Here is a 26900-nt window from a genome sequence, read left to right as displayed (position 1 = left end):
TGAACTCCTTGGCTGGCCTTAGTCTCTGCCTGGACCTTTGAGTGCATGGATATACAATGCATTGCCAAACTATCAAAACGTTTAATTTCACTTTCTTTATATTTCATACTTCGGGAACCTCATTTACCTTGGTGCTTAAGAGTTTTATTCTTAACGTTTTTATGCTGGGCAGGTCTCTCCACCTTTGGAAAACCCAAACACATCTTCTGAAGCTAGAGACAAAGCTCTCCCTCCACACCCTTCAAATACTCTCTTCTCTAGTAAGGTCTGCGCGTGGTGAAATGCACAGAACAGCTCCGCTGGAGCCAGCAGCCTTTGGCAGCTGCTGTTTCATTCAGGCTCCAAAGCAGTTATGGCAGCCGCTTAGAAATCTGTCACAGATATAGGGCATGGCAGCAGCTGCAGGACCTACCGAGCACCGTTCCAGGCATGTCTCATGCCTGGCCCCTGCCAAGGTGTGCAGAGCCCCTGCACGGGGGCTTCGTGAGGGAACAGAGTTGAGAGAGAGAAGGGAGAAGGCTGCTGTCTTGCCGTCAGCGCAGAGGCTGCCTCTCTGCAGATCCCCTAGAGCACTTGCTTCCCAGCCCTGAGTCCGAGAACTGGCTATTAGCATTATGAACTGATTTCTTAGGTCCTCAGAATGCTTCAGGGCTTTCTGCTTACTTGATGGGGGAAGTCACTTGTATTTTTCATCAAAATGCTGTATGACAGCTCAGAGAGGTAATTAGTTTAGAAGGACAATTAGAGAAAAAGAAAACAGAAGTCCAGAGACTTCAGACCTCCAAACCAGCAATCCATTTATTAGACTGAAGACATAGAAAAGAACTGGAAACCATTTGCTGAAACCTTAAAACACAGAGGATACTTTTAAATACAACAATGTGAGTGTGTCATAAAAGTTCAAGTAAGCACATGCCGTTCTGTAGTTAAAGACCTCCATTTTCCAACCATCCTCTTGCGTGGAAAATAGTTTAAGTAAGTGATAAGCATGTCTTGTCTTCTAAGTAAGTGGTAAAACTTTCCTCAGTTCATGTCTTTTTTATTACATAGGGCATTAGGTTGTGGGCTGAATTGATACCAAGCATTCTTGCAGAGTATCTGCTAACTGAGATGTTTAGAAACCATGATTAAGACAAATGAGGGATCAATATTTGAACAAACTAAGAACTTTTACTAATCTTAGAGGCACATATTGCAGTCATGGTTTCTGAAGAGAAATGCAAACTGAATTTTCTCATTTAAATCTTAAGGAATGCTCTAGAATACTGATTTTACACGTCTTCCAGACTAGATTGCAGGTCCTATGCCAATTTTTAGTTCTTCTCATTGGAAGAAAGACTTTTAAAGTCTCTAAACTTTAAATAATTTCCATAAGCAAATGCTGACTTGAGAAATACAGTTGACAAAAAAATCATGCGAAATCTGTTATCTTGTAGAGAAAGGATCCTGACATTCCCAAGAGCATTACGATGTTGTGCTAAGGTGTCCTTTTAACAGGTGTCTGTTATTTTATTGTGCCAACTTCACAGCTGTTGGCCATCAATCTAACCTTTATTTGATTAAGCTCAGTGTATAGTATATCACTGAAAACTGGTCATTCAGTTAATTGGCCATATAAACAAACAGTTTTGCTATTTGCTGTTAATTAAAGGATAATGTATTGGACATATTAGTGTGTTGTCACTGCACTCTGTGGCAAAGCAAGAACTCATTTGCTACCATAATGTCTCATTCAGCACTCTAAGGTCAAAAAACAATCATCACCTATCCTTTAAGCAAGCGCTTCAATTAACTCAACCAGAGATCACTAATGACCCTAAGAACTTCACCCAGGAATACATTTTAATGCTTCATATCAATTCCACTGCATGCTCTCTGTCAAATACTAAGCAAAGATTATGTCCTTTAGTCATTTGCAATGTGAAATCTGTATTAATATCATTTCATCACAGATGAGGAAATATTAACCAACTGTCCCAAATCACATAGCTAGTAAATAAGAGACAGGGTTTAAAGTCAGATACACTTGACTTTAAACCTCCATCTGTGCTCACCAGCTATTTATTCTTGCCCTTTCTGTGACATCAAAGATCTGTGTTACGTCATGTTGATTATGATACTCTTATTAGCTTAGAAATATTTGCTGTCTTCCAACACTGTTTAGACCATAAATGTCAATTGTCAACTTCTTTTCTTAAAACTCTGGAGAAGATGGTAATTTTAATATCACCTCATAAAACCAATAGCTTTTTATCAAATTGAGAGGCATTATTCTTGCCTTTTTCTCTCCCCTCCCTGCCTCTCTTTACCTCCTCCCCATTCTTTCTCCTTTTCTACCCCTTCCTCTGCAAAAATTTCACCTCCTTTACTTTGATGTCTAATTCCCTAGTACTCCAGTGACCTCTCCCTGCTTTGCCCTCTGATCCTTCTCCCGGAGTCCACCTAAGTGGCCGGTGGTTCTAACTGGATGAAAACATTAAGCCCTAAGATCCTGGAGTAGAAGCTTAGGCAAATAGGTGTTCTCCTCTGTGACAGTGTTCTCCACGCAGGTACAGAGTTAGGCAAAAGACCACAAAATTCAATCAGATATTTCAGGAGTAATTTGAGGTTTCCAGAAGGAAACTGTGATTTGGACACTGCAACCCAAATGTTTCTTTCTTACAGTCCAAAATATCTTCAACCAAAAAATTTTTCAGATTTTGTTTGTCATGTAAATTGCAAATATCAGGGCACTTTCTCTTAAAATCTTTTACCACATATGTAGTTCATTTGGTGGTGGTCTGAGAAAAAAAAATCTTAGACCAATATTTCAAGCAAACAAGAAATAGAATGTAAGTAATAAAATGTTTAATTATTAAACTCCAAGAATCAATTATTGAAATTTTAAGGAAATACAGCTGACCTATCACAATACTAATAGTAATGAAATGTTTCTCATAATGCTTTTTGCACATAGCAGGTCCTCAGTAAAGAGTTTTTGAATTAATACTTTATTTGGTTTTGTTTTTTAAGTTTTTTTTTTTTTTCTGGGTCGAAGGAGGTAATTAGGTTTATTTATTTATTTATTTATTTATTTTAATGGCGGTACTGGCGATCAAACCCAGGACCTTATTCATGCTATGCATGCACTTTACCACTGATCTATACCTTCCCCCTGAGTTAATACTTTTAAAAAAGGAAACACACCAGAATTTTAGAGCACATGTAGGTAATCTCTTTCTTTACAAAGAACTTAAATAAATGACCTAGATTTGATGCTCCTTGGATGTAAAATACGAGCTGGATTCAGCCATGGTCTTCTAGCAGTGCCCTTATACAGCCTCAGTGCAGTCCCTTAGTTAAAGTTTTCCATGGGTCAAAGTAGGTGTTTTTATCCTCATTTTATAAATGAATGAAATGAGACCGAGCAAGATTAAATAACTGTGCCAAGGTCACACAGCTAGTAAGCTTCCATAGTAGTACTTAATTCCAGTTTGTTCCTTCTGAAAGTTCATGTTCATTCTACATCTCCACCCTGTGATCTGATAAGAAAGGATCATTTTTATGGTGTTGGGGCAGAACCAGACTGAGAGAGTCCACATCACAAAGAGGAGGGCCTCTCCTAGATCTTTAAAGACTCTAATCAAAAGCAGAGATTTGCTCTCCTTGGACAATCTTTAACAGTGGCTAAAACCCCTCATTAAAACCCTTAAGAATACTACTATATCATATTAGTAACAGGTTACTTCTAGCAAAAGAGAGAAAAACAGGAACATGGGGGGTTACTTCTTGGTGAGTCACACATACCCAGAAGTGAGTGGGTATGAAACTTCTAAAAGTTTCATCAAACCACCAACATTCTTAGCAATGAGGTTGAACTCTCTTGAATTTTGCCAGCACAATCTTCTGGAATCTGGAAAAAAAAAAAAAAAAAAAGCCCAATATATCATTTCCCCTATTTTGCCTTTGAAACAAAATCCAACCTACTCCATCTACACATTCCAAACAATGACATTTTGAGCCACAACAATATCTGTTTTTTGTTCCATTGTCTTACATTTGAATTGTCCCAGTGGGCCAACTGCTCAGTGCCATTTCAGAGCGTCTTTGCCCTGGTTTATTGTTTCTAATTCAACATGTGTTTTTTCTTCTTTATAAGATCAAGTAGAATGCCACTTTAGGACTGAGTTTTCTATCTAAGTACTTCAGTTTTCTCCCTAGATGTGGAATAAGTTTTCAGGAATCCATTCATGATCCCTGGGCTATTGACTAACACTTCTGACCAAGAGCCCCACGCTGACGCTTGGGACCGAGTTCAAAACCTGCTTCTAGAACAAGAGAAAATGCCTTTGGTCATTTTCGTCACCCATCAGAACTCTTTGTCTCTTCCTGATTCTTCGCCCCAGGATCCAAGGAGTGGATAAGTAGCATGAGGTTCTCAATTAGTAATGTGTGAGCTATCTCTCATAAGCAAATTAGGGAAATTAATGAGATGGCCACTAAGGAAAATCATTGCAAAGAACAATTAGCATGGTGTACTTGCCTGCCTCTTTGATTCAAAAGCCAGCAGCTACATTCTTTATAAAACGTCCTGTAAGTGTTTGCTGTTGATTCCTGCAGTCTAAGCTCTCAGGAGTACAGTTTGTCCCCTAGCAAGAAGATAATAGCTAGCACAAACCAAGAAACAAAGAGCCAAACAAAACGTGACCCCATGCTGTGCTAAACTGACTGAGCCTCATACGATTAGACATTACTACCTGGAACAGAAGCCTGCTCAACGGGCTCAGGCCACTGTAAGGGCCACTGTTGTCAACACCCCCAGAGGCTAATGTTGCAGCTGCACCACGGCCTTGTTTCAGCAAACTCTCAGGGAGAGTTAACGAGGGAGGCGGAGGGCCAAGATCCTGAGAAACAGTATCGTTTTCTTAGTGTGGAATTCCTAATCATCACATTCAGCTCCCTTCAAAGCTACAGGAAGGAGGGGTGAGGGGTGGCAGGAAAGAGTTTGATTTCCGGTTGTAGTGGACGTTAACGTGTTTTTTACTTGTTTATTTTAAATGTTTTATCAGCATCTTTACTGTTCAAGTCGATGAAGACAGAAGGCATATGCAAAATCTGACTGTAGAACAGGCGATAGAAGTTAAAAAGCTTTTTGTTGGGGGTGCTCCACCTGAATTTCAACCCTCCCCACTCAGAAATATTCCTCCTTTTGAAGGCTGTATTTGGAACCTTGTTATAAACTCTGTGTAAGTGAATCTCTTTGTTAATTTTTTTTTCCCATGTGAGGATCACTGTTGCAAAAAGAATCATTTTCTAAAACCATGGTGGGTGGGGTCAGGGAAGAAAACAATGCAGATCTTCAAGTTAGACTTTTTTAAATTGCACTGATGACCTTTAAAAGGGGAGGGGGGAAATGTGCTATAATTGTAAGGAAGCAAGACAATGAAAAATAAGAGAAAGTATTTCATTTTAATTATATTCCCTTAGGCCTATGGACTTTGCGCAGCCTGTATCCTTCAAAAATGCGGACATCGGTCGCTGTGCCCATCAGAAACTTCCTGAGGATGAAGATGGAGCAGTTCCCGCTGAAATAGTTATCCAGCCAGAGCCAGTTCCCACCCCCACCTTCCCTGCACCCACCCCAGTTCTGGCACATGTAAGTGTTTACATCCCGCTGCTTTCTAAATTTAACCCTATGTTTTCAGTCCTTTCAGAAGGAAGGTTACTCAGGATATCTAGTCTACTCTGCTACTCGTAGAGGAAGGGTCCCCTGTCTATGAAAGCCTATTCTCCTTACAAATTCCTTGGATTGCTTTTATTTATGTATCTATTCTCCTCTAATTTTCCTGGCATGTGTTTTTAGTTGAAAAGTTAGCACAGAAATGTCCACAAGATGAAGAATACAGTCCACCTATAATAGCACCACACAGAGGCAACCATATCAATTTTCAGCCCCTTTTATTTGCATTTTTACATAGTAGATCTCATGTCATGTATAAAATTAGGTATTCTGTTTTTAAAAACTGGTAATACATAATTGAAACTTTTTAAACATTAAGCAAATGTGTGTGTCTAATATGATTACATATGAGTGTGTGTGAGAGAGAGACATACACATGCAAAATATCTCATGGTGCAGGAGGTAATATACCCTTGATTAGAGCATGGGGTCCAGAGTCAGACTGCCTGGGTTCAAATCCCAGCACTCTATCTACCATCAGTATGAATCTGGGAGAGCTACTTAGCCAATCTACTCCCCTCAGGTTCCTCATCTCTACAATGAGTATATTAATAACACATATGTCAGAGTCATTATGAGGATTAAGAAAAAATTTGTTAAATGCCTGGCGTATACTAAGTATTTAATAAATGGCATAATTATTATATAGTAATGATCAGAATGACTGCTTTTAACAATGTTTATTCAATATTGTGTGTAATTTTCCTAACAGCTATGTAACATATATACCTATAGACTTATCTCATTTTCAGTTGTGTTAATAAGAATTGGCTAGCCTGAGTAATATACCCAGACAAGCCAGTAAGTGGCAGGATAGGAATTTTGATCCAGTGGATCTGATTATACAGTCTGGTTTCTTATCACTGCAGCACTTTGTCTTTACAATGTATTCTACTTCTTCCTCATTGAGGGCCATTTAGAGTGTTTCCAGTTTTTCACTATTAGAAACTCTATTCTGATGAGGGCCTCAGTACAGCAGCCTTTCTCATTGTTTCTGATGATGTTCTTAAAATAGATTCCTAGATGGGTAACTCTGCCTCCAAATGATGAATGTACCTAAGGTTCTCCATACATTTATATGAACTGTTCTTTGCAAAGGTTATACCAATTTACGTTCTCACTGCCAAAGATTTCTCTATGCTCTGGACAGCACGTGCATCGTATTTTTAATACTTGCCAGTTGATGGGTGGGACATGTCTTGAGTGCAGATTTCGAAATCTCTTGAGCATTTCGTTCTTTTCTCGTTTCCACGCTGGAATTGGTTCTGTAGAGCAGTGTGCTTCTTGTCACCAGATATATTGACTAAATGCGAAGCCAAATAATAATCTTTTAGGAAAACTGGTCATTTATTCCAAGCACCATTTCAATCTCCGTAAAACGTAGGTATTACACCTACTTTGCCTGCCACGTGGGATTATTGTAAGACTCAAATGAGATAATGTATGTGAAAGTTCTTTGAAAATTGGAGGAAACACACACAAATAGATACTGTGAGGAATGTGTCCAGTGCTTTGTTGGACATTTTGTTTCCATTATTTCATTTGATTCCCATAAGCTATTGTTTTATGTATGTTTATGTATATTGTTGGAAGTACTGTTTGGCCCCATTTAACAGAAGAAAACACCTGTGATCACACACCACAGCTAGCAAGTGAAGGGCCATCAGTCATGTGGGGCTTAGTTCAAGGAGTTGATTTTCTCCTAAGACATCACTGAGATCTGCCACATGGATTTCAGAATGTTTCTTTAGCTCTTTCATAATATGGCCTTATGCTTGATTTCCCCCAAGAAGGGGAAAGTTAATGATTCTCCCTCCCTTCTCCCTCCTGTCTATTCCCTGGACTCAAGAAAGTGTTTTCAGTTGATGAATTAAAAAAACAACATGGGTTAAATAAAAAATTTTGACCTTGGATTTGGAAAATAGACCCTAAGTTCTGAACAACTTTAGAATTATAAATTATAATAAGCAGAAGCCCTGGAGATCGTCTGGTCCAACAGCTATCTTAGTACATGAGTCTTTTCATATGACACTTGATGTGGCCCTGCAGCCTTTGCTTGGACAGTCCATTGACAACGGTTTTCCAGTGTTATGATGAGGCAGGCTCTAGTTGTTAGAAAGCCGTTGGTTACGATGAAGTAGAACTGCATCCTTGCAACCCCTATGTAACGATTGTGTTTCTGTAGACAAACACAATGGGTCTATAGCTTCTCTAGCATCCCTTCAAGCATTTGAAAATAGCTGTGTTCTTCCCCATAATCTAAATATTCCATTATCTCAAGCATTTTTCATATAACTTAATTCTATGTCCCATTTTTCCCATTGATAATATTCTTACTTTTGAAATATCCCTTTCAGAATATGGCACCTAGAATAGACCATATTACTCAGAATGGAGTGCCCAGTTCAGGGGACAGCAGAGCTCCTCCTTCCACTGGTCTGTCATCATAGCCTACCAACACACCTGGGAATGTTTTAAGCAGATAGATCACACCATTAGTTCATCATTAGGTACCATATTCTGTCAATCAAAACCTTGAGGGTTTCTGTAGACTTGAACTTCTCTTGAATCAAGTTCCTCAGCCAGTCAACGTTGAACTGGTATGGTTTATTGGTGGAGGACTCTGCTGGTTCCCCGTGGTCTCCTTTCTTTTCTAAGTTGTGTCTCTAAACCACAAATTTTGTTTTATAGGAGGTCTCAAGCATATTCATCTGTGGTTTCTAGAGATCACATTTTTTCCCTTTTTCTGAAAACAAAAGTTGCTTTCCCATCTGGACTGGAGATTTTAACTCATTGAGTTTTCTCATAACCTTCTGTTCTAATTCCAGTTTCCATTTTCTCTCAGCAGTGTATGTATTAACTTTTCCAAAAACGACCATTCCATTTAGTAGATAAGATAAAAGCAAAAGAGGGGTTGAGCAGTCTTAAGGGTTGATGTAGAAAGACTCAGAACATTAGATCTTGTACATTATAATTATTTATGACGATGTAGTCAAAATTATATATTTTTTAGAATTTTTCATCTCTATTGGGTTATACTATATTTTCAGAGTTTCAGATCATGGAACCGTATGTATCTCTTCTCTTTGATTTCTTTCTCTTGTTTTCATTATTTGTGTGTGTATGGAGAGAAGTGTCTCCTTTTTAAAGGATACTTAAAGGTTTGGCAATTTATAGTATTTATTAAGAACCTACTACTAATTACAAAGATGAGAAAAATATCATTATTGCTAGCCAGAGAAAGAGAAAGGCAGAGAAACTGAGAGACATATTTGAGAAAGTAGACACTGACATAACACAGAAAGCAAATACAGGTGGAGTTCAGTCAGGGTAAAGGCCAAGTGTTTGCTGCAAACACAACCTGCTAGCTTACAAGATTGAAAATTAGACAGGGGACACCATTAAACTCCATCCAAACAAAATGGTGAGTGGAACATTGAAGTGTGAAAACAGGTCCGTAAAATGCACATTTTAATATGTCACCATACTCTTATACTTAAAATCTTTCAATTGAAATAATATAAAATGATGATGATGACATATTTATGGCATTATATTAAGTGGAGAAAATGATATAAAACTATATAGACTGCATAATCATGTCTATATCAATAGCTAGAAAAACACGTAAGAAAATCTTTTCCAAGAAATGCCTCAGGTACTAACAGATGTATATGGACCAGAGATGATTTTCATCAGTTCAAAAAATATTCTTAAATATGTTTTGTTTTTATAATTTTTAAAATGATAAATTAAAAGCAGTGGTTTTCAACTTTATTCCTCTACAACATCCAGTTATATGGCTGATTTCTGCTCTAGGGAAGAGAGACATGGTGAGTGAGCCCCTCTCAATCCCTCCACGTTGAGAGTCACCAAGGACACCAAGTGGATCTTTAATCCAAGTGATCCGTGGTACAGGTCTGCCGGCCTGTCCTGCCGTAGCACACCTACCTTCACTCAGAGAACTCAGGGGGTTCACTGAGTATCTTACTTGTCCTCTCAAATGTAAGAAAACTCACTGAAAAATGTGAAGGATAATATCTACCTCCGAGGATTATCATGGAATAAATTATATGTTGTATGCAAAGCACCCAGCATCACATCTGCCCCATGGTAACACTCCATCATTCTTTTAAGGGAACTTAGAAAGGTTAGTTTAACCTTTCATACTTTTAGGAGAAGAGCAAGTGCTGGAAAAAAGGGGGTGAGCATTCCATTTTAAACTACCTCCAACATGATACGGTTATTATCTCTCAGGTCTCCCATTATATTCAATTCTCACGATTTTCTTTTCTTTTTCTAAGTCAGAATTCAGAATCTTAAGGAGAGAGGATACAGCTCAGTGGTAGAGTACACGCTTAGCATGCACGAGGTCCTGGGTTCAATCCCCAGTACCGCCATTAAGTGAATGAATGAATGAATGAATGAATAAACCTAATTACCTCCCCCCCTAGACAAATTTAAAAAAATTTTTAAAGAGTCTTAAGAATTTATTTAAGAATTAAAACTTACACATTAATTCCTGACATGGGAGCTGCCTTTCTATGTGTCCCTGATTTGTTCTAGCACAGTTGACAAAGAACCCTCTCCTAGTCTCAATACACTTCATTTTCTTCTTTACGTCATCACACCTCTCCGCACCAGCAACTTACAGCATGAAGATGATATTCACTCTACTCTAGGGCAGTTTAAGAGTATCTTGAGAAAGCCCTGCCCTGTGAAATGGATTATGTCAATCCTATTATTAATACATGCCAGAACATCATAGATCAGAGAGCATATTTTACGCATATTATCTCGTTTGATAGTGTGGTAGCCTAGCTTCTCTTTAGCATTCTCTCCTACTTGTTGGCCCACTTAGAGCTGGATAGCTAAATAAAACATTTCTATATATCATATTTGGGGATATTTCTCCTGGAGGACGGCAGAGGTTAAGAGTAGATAAGCATATCAACTTCTGGTATTACAGAAAGTTGTCAAAATGTGACAAGTTCTCTACTGGTATTCACACTGTTTATACCAAGTCTTTACAACCAGCATGGCCTGTGTGGATTTGTATACAATGAGCTGGCTGCATATTTTTTTTACCTGAAGTTTATTGGAAAGTTGAACTGTAAATTTCAAGTTTCAAAGTGAATTTCAGCTTCAAAGTTTAAAATGTGAACACTAAGAAAAGCAATAGAAACAGCCATGAAGGGTCCCTGAGCTGTTCAAAACTCTTGGCGAGATGGGGAAAAGAAGTGGGCAGAGCAGGAAAGACTAGAGCAGAAAAAATATATACCTACAGCAATTTTAATGGTGTGACTTTGAAAGCTAAGTTCAGTCCTGGCCAAAAGATAAATCAGTTGGATACTGATATGTATTTAAAGGCGAAACATACATTTCCATACCACAAAGAATCACTGCTCAGGCATTAGTGTGTAAACGTTACTGCAAATGCCCACTATTTACCGAAAGAGTTTATGTGCAGGGAGTTTACATAATTCAGTTTCTCAAGTTGAATAGGGATTTTATATTTCAGAACATTAAAGTCAGTGCCATAAAAAGTATATTTCGCTTAGTATTCATCCCTAAAAAAGAGCATCATGAAGAGGCATCCAACTTCACAGATGTCATTTTAGCCCACATTTGTGAGAGGATTATTGACTCATGAAAAAAGAAAATGATGTGATTTTTAATTAATTTTTGTTGAAGTATAGTTGATTTACAATATTTTATTATTTTCAGGTGTACAGCATAGTGAATCCAGTATTTTTGCAGACTATACTCCAATGATGCAGTTTTTGTATCATTCATTATTTGGTGCTTTCAAGAACAAAGATGCCAGGTTTTGATCAATGCAATTTAAGTCTCTACTCTGCACCAGTTTAAAGTCAAGGAATGCTTATCCACTCATCATATGCCATCCTGAATCTAATAACTCATTTCCAAATGTCAGCCAACAACTAGCAGTCAGAAATGACCACAGCTTTATTCTGATCTGAAATTAATCGAGTGACAGTATAAGGCTAAAAATGTTAAGCTCCGTCACTAATCTGCGGCACTACCCACTTGCCTAAATGTGGCCCAAGCGTGGCTTCCTTCAGAATCCTCTCCAACCGCATCCCTGCTCTAGCCAACAGGTGCATCGCCACGTTTAGACTGCCCACCCAAGTCTTGTCTGCCCACCCCTTGTCACCTGCTGAGCAGAGACATGAAGCCAGCACATCCTGTCCTTTCCTATCATTTCCCCCACATATGTACCCGTAGTACTTTAGAGAGTCCCCACAAGGTGGCAGGATTGTAACATGCAGAGATTGACGAGCCTCGACTTGAGACCCTGATGTTTGTATTAGTGTTGTTTTAACGTGTTACAGAGATCCGTAATGATCAGTGTTTCCAGATAAAACAGGTCAAGTATCACGTCCATAAATATGATGCTTCCCCTCAAGCTCGCATTGGCTTGGAGGCAGAAGATTCATCTTGCAACGACCATTCTTTAAAGATTTCTTAAAATTATCTCATTAGAGGACCCTTCCTCTTAGCTTAGATTTCTGTAGGAAGCAGGGTTGAAAATATCTTAATGAGGATATCATTTTATTCTTGTGAAAACCTCAGGGTGCTTTCTCTTGCGTCTCACATGTTCCTTCTTAAAAATTAGTATTAGAAGGAAAAAAGACCTTTGAGCGGGAGAGTGAGCAGATCCACCCTCTGAGGGGTGTGAGGGAGGAGGAAAAGGAGGCACAAGATGCAAACCCGCTAGGTATGTTAGGCTGGGTTTCAGATCACCCTCAGGAAAGTGATGCAAGGCAGATGCAATCCAGTACTGTCTCCCTTTGACCAAGTGTAAAGAGAGATCTGGATTTGCACCAGAAACATGACCAGATTGGAGACTGTTGAGAATTGTCTTCCCATTTAAATCCTAAAGTTGATACACATAAAATCCTCCTACACTGACTCTTCTCAGTCCTCTTCCAAACACTGATTTTATAAAGGAAGGTGATGGATGTTTTATTAAAGCAGTATTCATAATTTCCATCCTAGTGCAAACTGATGACAGTAAACATCAACTCGGATGCCCTTAAAGAACAATAGACTTACGTAATGGCTTTATACTTTGAGATTACCTAATAGAGTGACCCCTTTGTTATCACTCTCATCTCTAAAATTGGCCAACCTGAGAACACTGCTTTATTAACCACTGCTTCTTGAGACCCACCTGTTGCAAAAGGGAGACAGGAGTCTCTTCAGAAAGTGCCCTTCTTCCTAAATTTCAAGTGGGTGTATCATGTGATGCTTCTTAACAGGACACTTACAGAGTCAAAGGTTTTCTGAAATAATGTAAGCAGGGCCTTTTTCATCTAGAAAATCTAATAATAGGTGGTAGAGCTGCAGGCCAGTGTTGGAAACCACGTGGCCAGTCCACTAGTGAGCAAGTGTGTTCAGTCCATGATGCCCAAAACATATAAAGACAAAAACACTCCACGACAAATAACGGCTACCAATAAAATACCTAGCCTTTACAATTGCCACTTTGAGAGTTAAAAATTACATTAGAAAAGTTATTTTATATTAATATCTACATGTAGCCACTAGACAATGGTAACAGGAACAGGGAAATAACCTGCTGCTGGTTTTCTTTTAGGCTACACATTAGAGTTCCCTAATTCCTCCACATCCAAGGACCTTTTCAATCTCTCAGTTTTCAGAGCTGAGGGTTTAGAGATGTTCTAGCTAAATTTCGCCCCAGATGGACTTCCAGCGGGTCAGATTTTCTTCGAGATTTCTGAGGAGGACTATAGGCTAGTTATGTTTGTTGTGATGGTCCTCTCTACAGGAAATATTGTGAGAGGCTGGATAAAGGATCCCAATTCTATTAATAGCATCATTGAAGGCTGAGACAATAAGCTACCCCGGCCTTTCCATTTGGGCCCTTTTTGCAGGCCATGTAATGAGAAAGGTGCTACATGTTGATTACAAGAAAGGCCCATTCAGCTGTGTGAATAAATAGCATTTTCCTATTCTACCCACTGGGTTTTTGCATATCTGTGTGAATTTCAGCCACAGTCTGCTCTTTGTAACTGACCATCTCCTGGGAAGCCAGAAGGGAAATACTTCCATAAAGGCCAATTTTACAGCATTTCAAAACACTTAAAGCCTTTTACCTGCTGTGGCAGAGTGCTCCATTTGACTAAGCTCAAGAAAAAGGAGGGCAAGGCTTTTCCTCATCAAGTAAACATTTTCTGTGTGCTGATGAGTCATCTCCAAGGTACGCTATTTGGGAAGAACATTCTGCATCAAAAGCCTGCCTTGGGCTGTTTGAGAACCTCTGCTGAGTCAGCGCTCATGGGGGCAGTGGCCCAGCCAGAGCTATTAAGCACAGATCTTTAAAAACAGATGTATGGTTGAGAGTGTGCAGGTTATTTATTTTCTCATGTGCTTTGTGTTCTAAAAGGCTTCCCAAGCAGCCTGACCATGGAGCTATTGTGTGAAAATAAAGAACAGGGAAGGGAATTAATGGCTTTGGTCAACTGAGGAGCCTTGATTATCTATTGAGCTGAGGGTGACAACAGCCAAATAAGGTCCACCCAGCCAGGACTGAATGTATAATTTGCAGGGCCCCTTGTTCAAAAATAATTAAGAATTTCAAGATCGTGACAGCAGAGCATTCAGCTCAGTGACTGCGCAGGTAGCATGCCTCTGAAGCTGGCCCTACACTGAGCTCTCCCCTGTAAGCACTCTAGGAAGTTGATCTTTGAACAGTGGCAGTTAAAATGGTGAATGGTGGGTTACATTAAAAAGTGTGCGGGGTTGCTTAGCAACGGGCAAAGGGCCTGAATGGGCTGACTTGCGAGTTGAGATACACCATCTTGAAAGTCAAAATTCACGGAAACCTCCTAGTAGATAATTTTCAAGAAAAAGTAATCCAGTGGGGGAGAGAAATGGGGAGGGCAAGAAGGAACACATTTTTCTATTCTTATCACCCAGTGGTGAGCTTGTCATTTTCCCTCTTCAGTATTCTAACACTATAACTCTTCATAAGTGAAGTGGAAGTGAGAAGGAAGTTCTGGTTTTCTCAGAAATGTAAACAACAGTTTTCCTTAAAAAATAATGAAAACACAAATTAATCAATGAATATTTTTGAGCACATTCATTTGATAATTCAAGGGTACCGTATAAGAAAACGGATTCATGTCCGTTGAACATTTAATAGTAAGTACGTATTATGTAATAGAATACAGAGATGAATAAGAGTTTTTATTTCTGAGGAACTCAAACAAGATTATGTGAGAACATTAAACTAAAATGTAAGAAGCCATTAAACAGCAGCATTACATTTTAAAGAATGGAGTCCATTATCTCCTCTTCTTCTTTCCTTGGTATTTTACAGGGTCCTTGTGCTGCAGAATCAGAACCAGCTCTCCTGATAGGGAGCAAACAGTTTGGGCTCTCGAGAAACAGTCACATTGCAATCGCATTTGATGACACCAAAGTTAAAAACCGGTATGTATCATTCTGAGATATTAGACAAAAACTGATACATGGAAGTGCTGAGTATTTGCAATTATTCAAGTTGAATCAACTACATTTATTAATAAATTCACTGAGTACAGTAAAGAATAGAATTATATTCATCTGAGCCTGAGAAGCCCAGTTTAGGAAATCAGCAGACCTTTAAAGTTGTCGTCTTGGAAAAGGTTTTGCTGTCCTTTATGAAAAAGCCCCCATGATCAGTCACTCTGTCTTGGCACAAGAACACGCTTATTCTTCTGTTTTACTTTGCATGCTTTTGTTTCACAGTCTCACGATTGAATTTGAAGTGCGAACCGAAGCCGACTCAGGCTTGCTCTTTTATATGGCTCGGATCAATCATGCTGATTTTGCTACAGTTCAGCTGAGAAATGGATTGCCCTACTTCAGTTACGACTTGGGAAGTGGTAACACCAGCACCATGATCCCCACCAAAATCAATGATGGCCAGTGGCACAAGGTAATAGTCTACAGGATGTTGGCAGTGCCCTACAAGGGGGTTCCTGGGTGACAGCCACCGGCATTCTCCTGGTGCCAGTACTGTTTGCCAGTGCAGACACTGACTCTGGTGCTACTGGAATATGGCCCAGGAGTACCATATACAACTGCCCAACCTTGGAAAATGTGAAATCAGACCTGGATAGCTTTATATTTGACCCCTTACATGCCTCATCATGGAACTGCAGGATTCCATCATTACTATGCAGCTGTGGTTCCCAAACATCTGTCCACAAGCTAGGGCCAGGCGACTGAAGATGTTTTCAATGCCCCAGTTATTATTATTGTGGGACAATGGAGCATGTTCATCATAAAGCTCTATGGATTCAATTTAGAGAAATAATATTTATTCTGAGATTCTATTTTCCTTTAGTACTTTTGGGGTACTAAAATGGCCTCTCTTTTATGAAATAATATTTGACAAACTTAAAAGCTGGCAACACTAAAATGGACCCTGAGGCCACCCGCCTCCCCCCACAACCCACCCCATACCATTCTGAGCACACCCAGAATCTGGGAATCTGCTACATCATGTTTAAAGGCCTGTAGGGTATCATTTCCACCAACAGTCATTTGGAATGACTTTTAAAATGTTGGCCTTACACCCAGAAGCTGGTGCTGTTATGGGCACAGAAGGCTCATTTGCCAGCTTACTGTCCTCTTTGGCATGCCTGTAAATAGATAATATACTGCCTGATTAAAACGAAAACTCAGAATTCGTCTCTGCGCCTGTGGTGGCCTATTAAGTAAAGCTTCCCTAGGTGGACCAATGAAATGTTTAATTTTTAGAGTAAGATATTATTAGATATTGGATTTTATACATTCACATACTTGGACTTGTCATATCATCTAGAGAGCCAAGGAACCTGAAAAAATATAATAAAAATGCGAAGTCAGACAATTTGTTATTTGGAAATAAGAAATTTTATAGGGAGCTTATGACTAGCAAATACCAGTATTTCTGAAGGAGCCATCATTAAGATTTATTCTTATCTCTAGCTAATAGAATAATAAATATGACACTTGAGAAAAAGACATATTGTTGGGCTACAGTGAGGCTGGGATTAGGAAAGTTGTTTAAATACTCTAGTCAAATTAAGTGAGGGATTTTATTTGGAAAAATTGTTTCCGAAACCAGAATATTTGTGTAAAATAAGGTCTTAAATTACTCTAATGCTGAAGTCGATTGGTTTTTAAACCGTTATGGTACTCCAGCATTTCACAGGGTTACTTACTCCTTTTGCTAAATTCAGACTCAAGGATTTTATGCTCAAGCTAGTCTTCCCACCCCTTATTTCACTCTGCCCAGAAGATAACTCACTCCACCGCAGTAATTTCAGCACCAGGCGGCTTTCCATCTTCCTGCCTGACTTTGGACTAATCAGCTGCTGCAGAGACAGCAGTGCAGGCTGGATGCGCTGCCCTTCCTCCAATTTTGCCCGAGAAGTGCCTGTTAAGCAGAGGAATGTAGCATATCTGAAATTGTGTTGGGAAGACCAGGCTTTGCTCAATCAAACTAATGCACTTTTAAAATTGGACATGAAGTTTTGCAGCCCACTTAATTCATGACAGGGCTCTCAATCTGCAAGTTTCCTTACAAGTGTACCTCTCAATCCATATGCTCACTTGGCAACTATGGAAGAGTCTTCAATCTAAACTCACTCAGGAAGGTTTTGTACTCTTTTGGAGGTGGTGCTAATGGAAAAGACAGACTTTGAGATATTCTGCAAGTAGTTTTAATTTCACTTATATTATGGGTTTAGCATCGATTAGGCACTCTGTAAGTTATTTCACATTTTCCTAAGGAATATCCTAAAAGTTCTTATGTCTTATACTCTGCATATTTGAAATTTATCTATGATTGGTATTAATGACTCCTCTTCTTTTGGTAGATTAAGATTATGCGAATTAAGCAGGAAGGAATTATTGATGTAGATGGTGCCTCCAACAGAACCATCAGTCCCAAGAAAGCTGATATTCTGGACGTTGTGGGGATGCTGTATGTTGGCGGCCTACCCATTAACTACACAACCCGAAGAATTGGTCCAGTAAGTGTCGAGTGTGTTTCTTTGTGGCCTAAATGGCTGCCTGAGTCATGTATGTATCTTGAATAATTAGGTCCCATTGGCACATGACCACTTACAGGTGAACAGGCAATCATGTTTTCTGAGAAGTGACTGATTTTCTAGACAGATTTGACTATGGGAGGCAATATTACAAAACAGAATGTGGACCCTGGAGCCAGACTCCCTGGGTTTGAATACCTGCTTAACTGTTAACAAACTGTGTGATCTTGAGTAAGTTACTTAGTTTTTCTTTGACAAAGTTCCCTCTTTGGTAAAACAGAGTAATAATAATGCCAAACAAGCAAGGTTGCTGGAAAGATTAAATGAGGTAATAAATTTAAAGTGCTTGGAAGAGTACCAAGTGTACAGAAAGCCCTGGACAACAAGGAAGATGATAACGATGATACTGACAGCATTGTTTCAAGATGAGAGATTTTAGCAACTATTGAGAGATGCGGTATTTAGAGTACAGTTATCTGATACTGAATTCAGAATTTAAAGTCTTCACCAATTTTGTAAATCGATATTCACAAAATAATTTTTTGTCAGACCACGTGTCTTGGTTTACTTTGGGAAGCATTCTTTTAAGGAGCACAGGAGATTAGTGTTTTAGGAAATTGCACTACATACAAGTGTGGTCCGTTTCAGTGCTCAAATTAGAACACATGATGATGTAGAGTTGTTCTTCATCAAAGACATGTGTTCATGATGGTTGCAGTTCTCAGTATTTGGCTCCCCTCATGAATGATCAGTATTACTTTCCTCTCATAGCTGTTGGATAAGCTACCTAGGCCAATCAAAGTGAGGGTCCCTGAACTGAAAGTGGCAAGAGTGATTGACTTGCATCCCTTAAATCAGATGAAATAGCATGAAGCAGAGTATGATTGATTGATTTCTAAAGTCTCTAAACTTCACAGGTTTCACGCAGACTTTCTGGTTTTTACGTGTATGTGCATTTTCATAGGAACGTGTCGAGAGCTTTCATTAGATTTTCATAAGGAAGAAGCACTGAACCAAACCTAATTACCTTTTCAAGTAGAATTTGAACATAGGTTATGAAAAAAATGCATATGTAGTAAGGTTAATAAACTATCACTAGAAACATGAAATGGAAACATGAGACTAATTAAAACTTACGATATCCATATGGGGTCCATAGCTCTGTCAAACCAGTGGTCCCACTAGAGAGAGTGTGCAGGATTTAGAATATCAAAACAGCCGTATTCCAGGCTAGATGCATCCCAGTCGAGAAGCACAACCCAGGATTCTGCACCCATGCTGTGAAGCCTGCAGTGATAGCGCTAATCCAGGCAGTTTTGGAGATGCTTCGGACAATGGGCTGATGATTACATACATAGAGCATCCTGCAAATTCCACATAAAGGGAAACTTCTGCCAAAACATGATGTGTGCTTCTTCTGACTTGAATATTTAGGTAACCTATAGCATTGATGGCTGCATCAGGAATCTTCAGATGGCAGAAGCCCCTGCTGATCTTGAACAGCCAACCTCCAGCTACCATGTTGGGACGTGTTTTGCAAATGCTCAAAAAGGAACATATTTTGATGGAACAGGTTTTGCCAAAGCAGGTGAGGTGCTTCCATGTCCCTTCTGTTGAATATTAACTAGGTACAAATACTGACTTCTTGCCTATGTGGGAAAATAAAAGTCCCTGGGGTCCAAACTAGTATCCTTGATTTAAACCAGAAATACAAACTCATAGAAGTAATAAAAACTACCTCTTAAAGATTAATGAATTAATCTGATTCTGATAAGAATAGAAGAAATAAAGTAAAAGGCTATTTGGAGAGTCTTCTATTTCCTACCCTGGAGATCAATAATAGTAAAATAAGGTAATTCTGCAAGAAGGTTCATATGTTTCTATTATGTAATGTGTCTACTTTCCAGTTTTCCTTGTCTACCTTTCTGGAGACAAGATAGTATTTTTCTTTCTTCCTCTCTTCAGTTCCTTGCGAGGTTCTGTCCCATGCTTTCCTCTCCCACACACAGCACATGCATCCTGGTACCCATTTCTTGTTGATGGTGATGATGACTGTCCCCTTTCCCTGACTTTTTTTTAAGTATCTCCCTCTTCCCAGTGGACATTTCCAGGGCAGGTCTGGATCACTGATAGTGAATGTACAATTTGGAAAGAAAAATATAAAATAACTTGTACATAATGACAAAAAAAATGACATTAACATACTTAAGATAGATTCAGTCCAGTGTTAGAAAAAAATTAATGAGTACATAATATGTAGAAGTTAACATGGGAAACAAAAATTTAAAAAGTGTCATTTCTTCCTTCAAGAATATACCATCAGTAGATAAGATTCTGTATGCTCAGAAATCACAAGAAGGCAAGTAAAAATAACTAAAAACTATGGAAGACATACAAGCAAGGTCTGTGGATATTTAAAGAAAAGATTAATTTGGGTTGGAGAAATCAGGAAAGGTTTTGTGGAGGTATTGACATTTGAGCTAGGGTTTAAAAGATGAGTTGAGCACTCACATGCAAAGGTTATCAGAAATGGAAGAGCAGGGCCCTCCAACAGAGTATAAATGGGAGATTTCATTTGTGCAGAAGAAAACAGAGAAACACAGGATATGTTAAATATTGAAACATTGGAGGTTCTGTTGAACCCCAAATTCCATTCCCCAAGTCCAAAGCTTTGCTCGAGTTTTCTGCAAATTCACTGGTGGCTAGCATACACTTGGTCAGATCTGATGGCCACCTTCTGTTTCAGCCTCTGCAGTTAATAGATTGACTGGCCCTCCTGCCTGAGTTCTGGATCAGACTGGACCTGAAAATTAGCAACTTCTCCGGTTACCAGTAACTCCTGCCATCACGTCAACACACAGTGTAATATAATCTGTATAGGACTTGGGTGGTCAGAGGAGGTTACTGGAAAACATACAACTTCAATTTAAGCCTCTGACATCTTTGTCTTTAAAAGCTTTCCAGCTCCCCAGTTTCTGGGGTCCGAATGGCTCTCCACTCCCCTTGTCCTCCACTCAGCTGCTTCGTGTTATTCCTCTCTTTTCCTGATTTCTTCCCTTCAAGAGCAGAAGCAAAATCTTTATGTTCAATTTTGCAGAACAATTCAGCTTCTTCTACCCTATATTCTTTTTTTGTATATATATATATATTTTTTTAATTGTAGTCAGTTTACAGTGTTGTGTCAATTTCTGATGTACAGAATAATGCTTCAGTTACACATGAACAAATACATATTTGTTTTCATAGTCATTTTCATCATAAGTTACTATAAGATATTGAATATAGCTCCCTGTGCTATACAGTATGAACTTGTTGTTTATCTATTTTATATATATTAATTAGTTTCTGCAAACCTCAAACTTAAAATCTGCTCTCAACCCACCTTTGCCCATCCAAACCCATGAAGGTTCTCAGTAGGAAAAAGAAATCTTTCACAAAGCAGGTGCCTCCCTTCATTGGAGATAGTTGTGGTTACACATCGCATGTGTTTCTTGCTTAATAAATAGGAGACCTGGAGAAAATGTCTGTGAGTTTCTCCCTAGTACTTCATGCAGATGGTGTAGTCTAGCCTGATCTTAATGAGTCACTTTGTTCTAAGAGGCATGTCTTAAATACTTGCTTAGAGATTAGGTAAACCAATGAATCAAATATGGATAATTATACAGAAAAGATTTAGTTTAGTGAACTAGAAAAGTCTGTTTACGTCCCAGAATCTTCTCCTTCAAAATTGTATTTGCAATTCCTTTCTTTATTAATAAAAATGTTTGGGGACATTTGAGCCCTTTCAGGTCTTCGTGGTACCACTGAGAGTGTCCTGGTAAAATTTTACTGAATAGTCATTGAAATGCGTGACTTAAGTCAACAGCAGGAGTTCTAACAATCATACCTGGCTGTGAGATTTTTTGAGTGAATCTCAGTGTGTGTTCATTCATTCATTTATTCAACAAATACATATTAAACTTCTGTTATGTGCCAGATGCTTTGGTAAGCACAGGAATAAAAAGGTGAGCAATACAAAGTCCTTGCCCTCACAGAACTTCCATTCTAGGAAGGAAGGCAGCCAAGAAAATAAGCATTATCGATGAAGTGTATTATATGATTCGATGGTGGAGGTATAGGCAATATGACAGTCTGGAACTTATAATCGACTAACATGTGAATTGAAAGCTAGTAACAATTGCATTGTACAAATTTGAATTAACAATCCCTAAACTCTATTTCACAATTAAAAAAACAACCTTTGTTTTACAGTTGATGGGTTCAAAGTGGGATTGGACCTTCTTGTAGAATTTGAATTCCGCACAACTAGGACCACTGGAGTTCTTCTGGGAGTCAGCAGCCAAAAAATGGATGGAATGGGCATTGAGATGATTGATGAAAAGGTGAGCATCATCGGTCTTAATATTTATGATCTCTTCGTGATATTGTTGTTTACGTATAGAAAGCTCTATTTTGAAGCTTTGCTCTATTCTTTGTTGGGAGAAAGCTAACCTTGTATCTTTTTATCCTTCTGGATTTTCTCAATTCTTGTGTGTTTTCAGCACACTTGTTCTGTAGACCAGTGTAAACTATAATATAAATGTGCTAATTCTATGATAAGCCAGTTGTACTGACTAATAATGGACTAAGTAGTTTAGATCTCAAGCTCTTACTGTGTTGCTAAAAGCACACTGTTATTCTGCTCCTTATGAATACACAGTCTATGAAGCTATCAATTCCAGTGGGGAAAAAAAGGAGAGGGCGTGGATTGCCTAAAATCAGTTTTTGCCTCTTATAACAGGGTGGGCCCCTTTCAGAAGTCAAGATGGCTAGCTGACATGTTGGTTTCTCCATTTTTATTTAAAAGTATCCATATACAATTTCAAAATAGAACAAATTTATAATAAAGTGATATTAGTAGTGTATCAAACATTGTGTCAATTTTCTCACAAAGGATAATCTAATTCTAACCATCACTTTAGTCCCTGCTTGCCTGTCACCAGCAACCTACGGTGAGATGACCAGTTTTTATGTACTTTGCTCTATACAGAATGGGGAAAAGCAAGAAATTTCATAAGTTTCCTATCTGGCTATTCAATCGGATTCATACTTCAACTCTGTTTACATTTTGCTTGTAGGGTACTGTTGCCTCCCAAGAAGAAAAACCACCTATTGATCTAAAATACACCTTCCTTTTTCCCTCTTCTCAGCCTTCAAACTGTCCACAAAGGCAGTAAAGCAGAAAGATCCAGGAGCACAGAGGCAAAAAGGGAGAACAAATAAGCAACACTTAATAGAGATTTTCAAAACATTTTCACTGCATCTTGTCGAGGGAAGCTTCATTTTTCACCTGCTTGTAACCAGGGTTCTTAGCAACTTATCAGGGTATCAAGTTGCATCACAATGCATACGGATTTCTCACCAAGCTCCTTTTATGTGCACAATTCTGTTATTACGAATTCCACCCAATATAGTAAAATCTTAACTAATATTTACATCACTGTACAGTTTACAAGCTTTTCACCTATTTGCTTGCACTCTTAATCTTCTTTTTAAAACCCCAATTTCTTTTCTATTACCTTGTCAAATGTTTTGCCAGACTGACTGTTTTTAATGTTTCAATATTTTTTTTTCTTCATCAGCTTCAGAAGAATTCTGTCATCTCAAATTTCAGGCACCCTTCCATGTTACTGAAAACAGATTTTTCCCATTTTGACAAGAACTCCCAATCTAAGTTCTTTATTGTTAAGAATTTAACTGGCCTTCTGGCTCTAAGTCTTTGGTGCCTATGACATGAAGCTTGCCCCAAAATGTAATTTATGTAACTTTCAACCCTATATGTAAAATAGACTCCATGTAGGAAGAAATATATAATTAAAACATCAAAAGTTTAAATTAAAAAAAAAAAACAACCTTTAAAATGAATTCATAAACCAGCTCCCTAAGAACTCCCACACTCTAATAAGATCTGTGATAGGAATTTTTCCCTGTATATACTGTTTCCTTCTTTGTCACCTGCCCTCAAATTGGATTTCACATTTTCTAAAAGCAGAATTATTTGTTACCAGTCTCACACATCTTACCTATTGCTCCCAACAATGTTCAATGGCAAAGAGTGACCCTGTGACCCTGGTCATTAAATTTGTGTTTTAATTCTTGTCAAATTTTTTAAAAATGTAGTATGCCTCAGTTATGTTCATTTCAAACTATTCCAGCCAATGTCCGTCCTAAAGACCTGACAGTTTCTACTGTGTGAACCACCATGTTATCCTTCTAACGAAACCGCTGTGAGCATTCAATTTCCTACTTTCCAGCTTATGTTTCATGTGGACAATGGCGCCGGCCGGTTCACTGCTGTCTATGATGCTGGGATACCGGGGCGTTTGTGTGATGGGCGGTGGCATAAAGTCGTGGCCAGAAAGATCAGACACCACCTTGAGCTGACAGTAGATGGGAACCAGGTGGAAGCCCAGAGCCCAAATCCAGCATCTACATCAGCTGATACAAATGACCCCGTGTTTGTCGGAGGGTTCCCAGGTGAGTGTTGCCTACCCCAGCAAGAGTGTCTTTGCTCTGTTGTGTTAGTGGTTTTGAACACATTTATATTCTGTAAATATGTCCAAGGATGTATACTTGCTTCTTAGCTTTAGAATCTGCTCCCATAAATAACACCTTACCTGACATTTCTAGTGTGTAAAATGAGCCTTTTACTTATATAAACCACATGGGACTGAACTTTTCATGATAGCCTTCAAATTTCATTCATGGGGAGATGGAGGCTAGAGGAAATGAATTTGGCTTATAAAAGATATTAGGCATTTAGCAGCAATCAGGGCCAGAATTGGTATTCTTTCAGATTTTTAAAAAGTTAATATACCAGAGGAATCATAAAATGTTATGGAACTTATTTCCTCAAGTTCTGGAAATCATTGGGTTAAACATAGCTAATTTCCCCCTTATGCTGTTATAGAGTTTATATTTATATTACAAGAAACCCAAGCAATAAATCTGTATTCAAAAATCCCTTTCCAGCACATTAAATACAGCATGTGAACCACAAAGAGTTACCTAAAGTGCTCATAAGCAAGAGTGCCCAACTTGATGAGAAGTAAGCTAAGTGCCTCTTAATAAATACTGTACTAACACAGACTCCTGGAATGGTCTTTCAGTATTTTGGCAAGAGAAACTTTTGTCCCCATTTATATAGAGCTCCTCTCCTTAACAAAACGAGCAAAATATATATTCAGCAGCAGTTGATGTAGGAAAAGCTATAGAAGTAATGGGGACCAGTTCTGAATTCCTCTTTCCAAAGTTGCTCCTGGGTTTTTGAAAATACTTACTTCCACTTCAATTAGGATAAACCCCAAGACTTTACGAAGGAGATAATGTACCTCTCCATTCACAGTCTACAAAATGGGATCTTAGTTAGCACCTAGTAGGCCTGCTAGTAGAAGGGACTGTCTCAATAAGAGAAAGATGTGATTGAGTTCTCAACCAATTTCACCTTTTGGGATTTATTTATACAAAGTAATAAAGTCACCATTAAAACTCAGTGTCCTAATTCAGTACTTCAAGTATTTGATCAATTGCTTTGGTTCATTAAATAACATTTAATAATTTTAAGTCACAACTGGAAACTTGTTCCTTCCAAACTAAATTCTTTGTTTGATGTCTCCAAATGGATAATTGTAGATATCTCCATATTTCATAATGCAGAACCATAAAAAAGTTGTTATTTCTCTACAAATTTAACTGTTAGTAAAGCTAAGAACATAATCACTAACTTTACATAAAATAGTCTTCCAATTGCATCTTAAGCTAACAGCTGACTTTGAAACAAGCTCTTAACAGAGCAGCTGCATTTGAAAACTGAGCCCTCTTTGCTGTGCTTTTCAGATGGCCTCAACCAGTTTGGCCTGACAACCAACATTCGTTTCCGAGGTTGCGTCCGATCCCTCAGGCTCACCAAAGGCACGGGCAAGCCACTGGAGGTGAATTTTGCCAAGGCCCTGGAACTGAGGGGTGTTCAACCTGTGTCATGCCCAGCCAACTAATAAAAAATAAGTTCAGCCCCCAAGAAGGGCCCTCCAAAACAAGTATATCAAGTAAAACAAATGTATTTTATCTATGTATGTTATGAAAACTAATTTGTGCATGTATATTGAATTCTTGCTGTATTCCGATGGTGCTAATTCAGATCCCAGACTGAATTTTAATTCAATTTTTTTTCTCCAGTCCATGAATATTAAATCAGTTATTGCATTCTAAATAATTGCTTGTTTTGTGTGATTTTAAAGATAAAAGGCAACTGACCATAAATTGTCGAATTTGCAACTGGAGTCATCTCAAGAAAAGCTCAGATGTAATTTGTGAAGGCAACATTTTTTTTTAACTAGTGCCTGTTAATACTTTTATCATCCTTTTTCCATGTATATCAGCTTGGGCTTTCTGTCCAGGCCATTGAAAACAACAGTGGATTTGGCATGTGTAATTGGGAGGAAATCAGCTCCCTCGCTCCCTGTGTTTGTAAAAGCATTAGCAGATCATTTCCCTGGTCCAGGTTCATTATTAGAGGGTTTAACTAGCCATATGAATGAATACCTTTTTATGCTGAAGGTAGAGTATAGATCAGATTCAGGCCAGAGAGCTTAATTACTTGATTTTCTTGTTTGATGATGATTTATAGGCTTTGGGGAGATACCAGAACCAAGCTCTAGAATGACAACTAAGCACACATTTGATACTGCAGTATTGAGGCTCTGGGCCCTTTGAGTTTTCAGTGACTATCCCAGTCTATACACTTGAAGGAATAATCCTGAAATGTGCTTTTTACTTAACAGGAAACAATAAACCAGAAACTTAAAGAGTATACATCATTGGGTCTTTTGAGTTGCAATTTAACCTAACAAATCCATTTCCTAAAAAAAAATTCTGATTTTTTCCTTCTTTTACCCACTATTTCAATCATCTTCAAAGGGACCTGTGAGAGGACAAGCCTAGATTTTATTCATAAACTTAAGAAGGAAACGTTTCATTTGCCATCTTCAGTAGAAATAGTTGTAGTCTAATAAAGCAAATAATTTAAAGGAACAGATTTTCCTCACAGTGGTAATTTCTGCAAAAGAAAA

General features: G+C 38.5%; 1 protein-coding gene across 1 annotated transcript in view; it reads left to right on the top strand.

The window, feature by feature from the left end:
* The window catches only part of LAMA2 (laminin subunit alpha 2), a 520519-nt gene extending 494475 nt beyond the window's left edge, over window positions 1–26044 (top strand). Inside the window, exons 56-64 of the mRNA XM_031456303.2 lie at window positions 5049–5225; window positions 5467–5635; window positions 15090–15202; window positions 15500–15689; window positions 17620–17775; window positions 19228–19381; window positions 22045–22175; window positions 24087–24309; window positions 25669–26044. Coding sequence (XP_031312163.2) covers window positions 5049–5225; window positions 5467–5635; window positions 15090–15202; window positions 15500–15689; window positions 17620–17775; window positions 19228–19381; window positions 22045–22175; window positions 24087–24309; window positions 25669–25826 — 1471 coding nt within the window. The 3' untranslated portion in view covers window positions 25827–26044. The remainder of the gene's footprint in view (window positions 1–5048; window positions 5226–5466; window positions 5636–15089; window positions 15203–15499; window positions 15690–17619; window positions 17776–19227; window positions 19382–22044; window positions 22176–24086; window positions 24310–25668) is intronic.
* The last annotated feature ends 856 nt before the right edge of the window (window positions 26045–26900 follow it).

This window comes from Camelus dromedarius, chromosome 6 (genome assembly GCF_036321535.1).
Source record: "Camelus dromedarius isolate mCamDro1 chromosome 6, mCamDro1.pat, whole genome shotgun sequence".
In the NCBI taxonomy this organism is placed as follows: domain Eukaryota; kingdom Metazoa; phylum Chordata; class Mammalia; order Artiodactyla; family Camelidae; genus Camelus; species Camelus dromedarius.
This window is presented reverse-complemented; position numbering and strand designations above follow the sequence as displayed.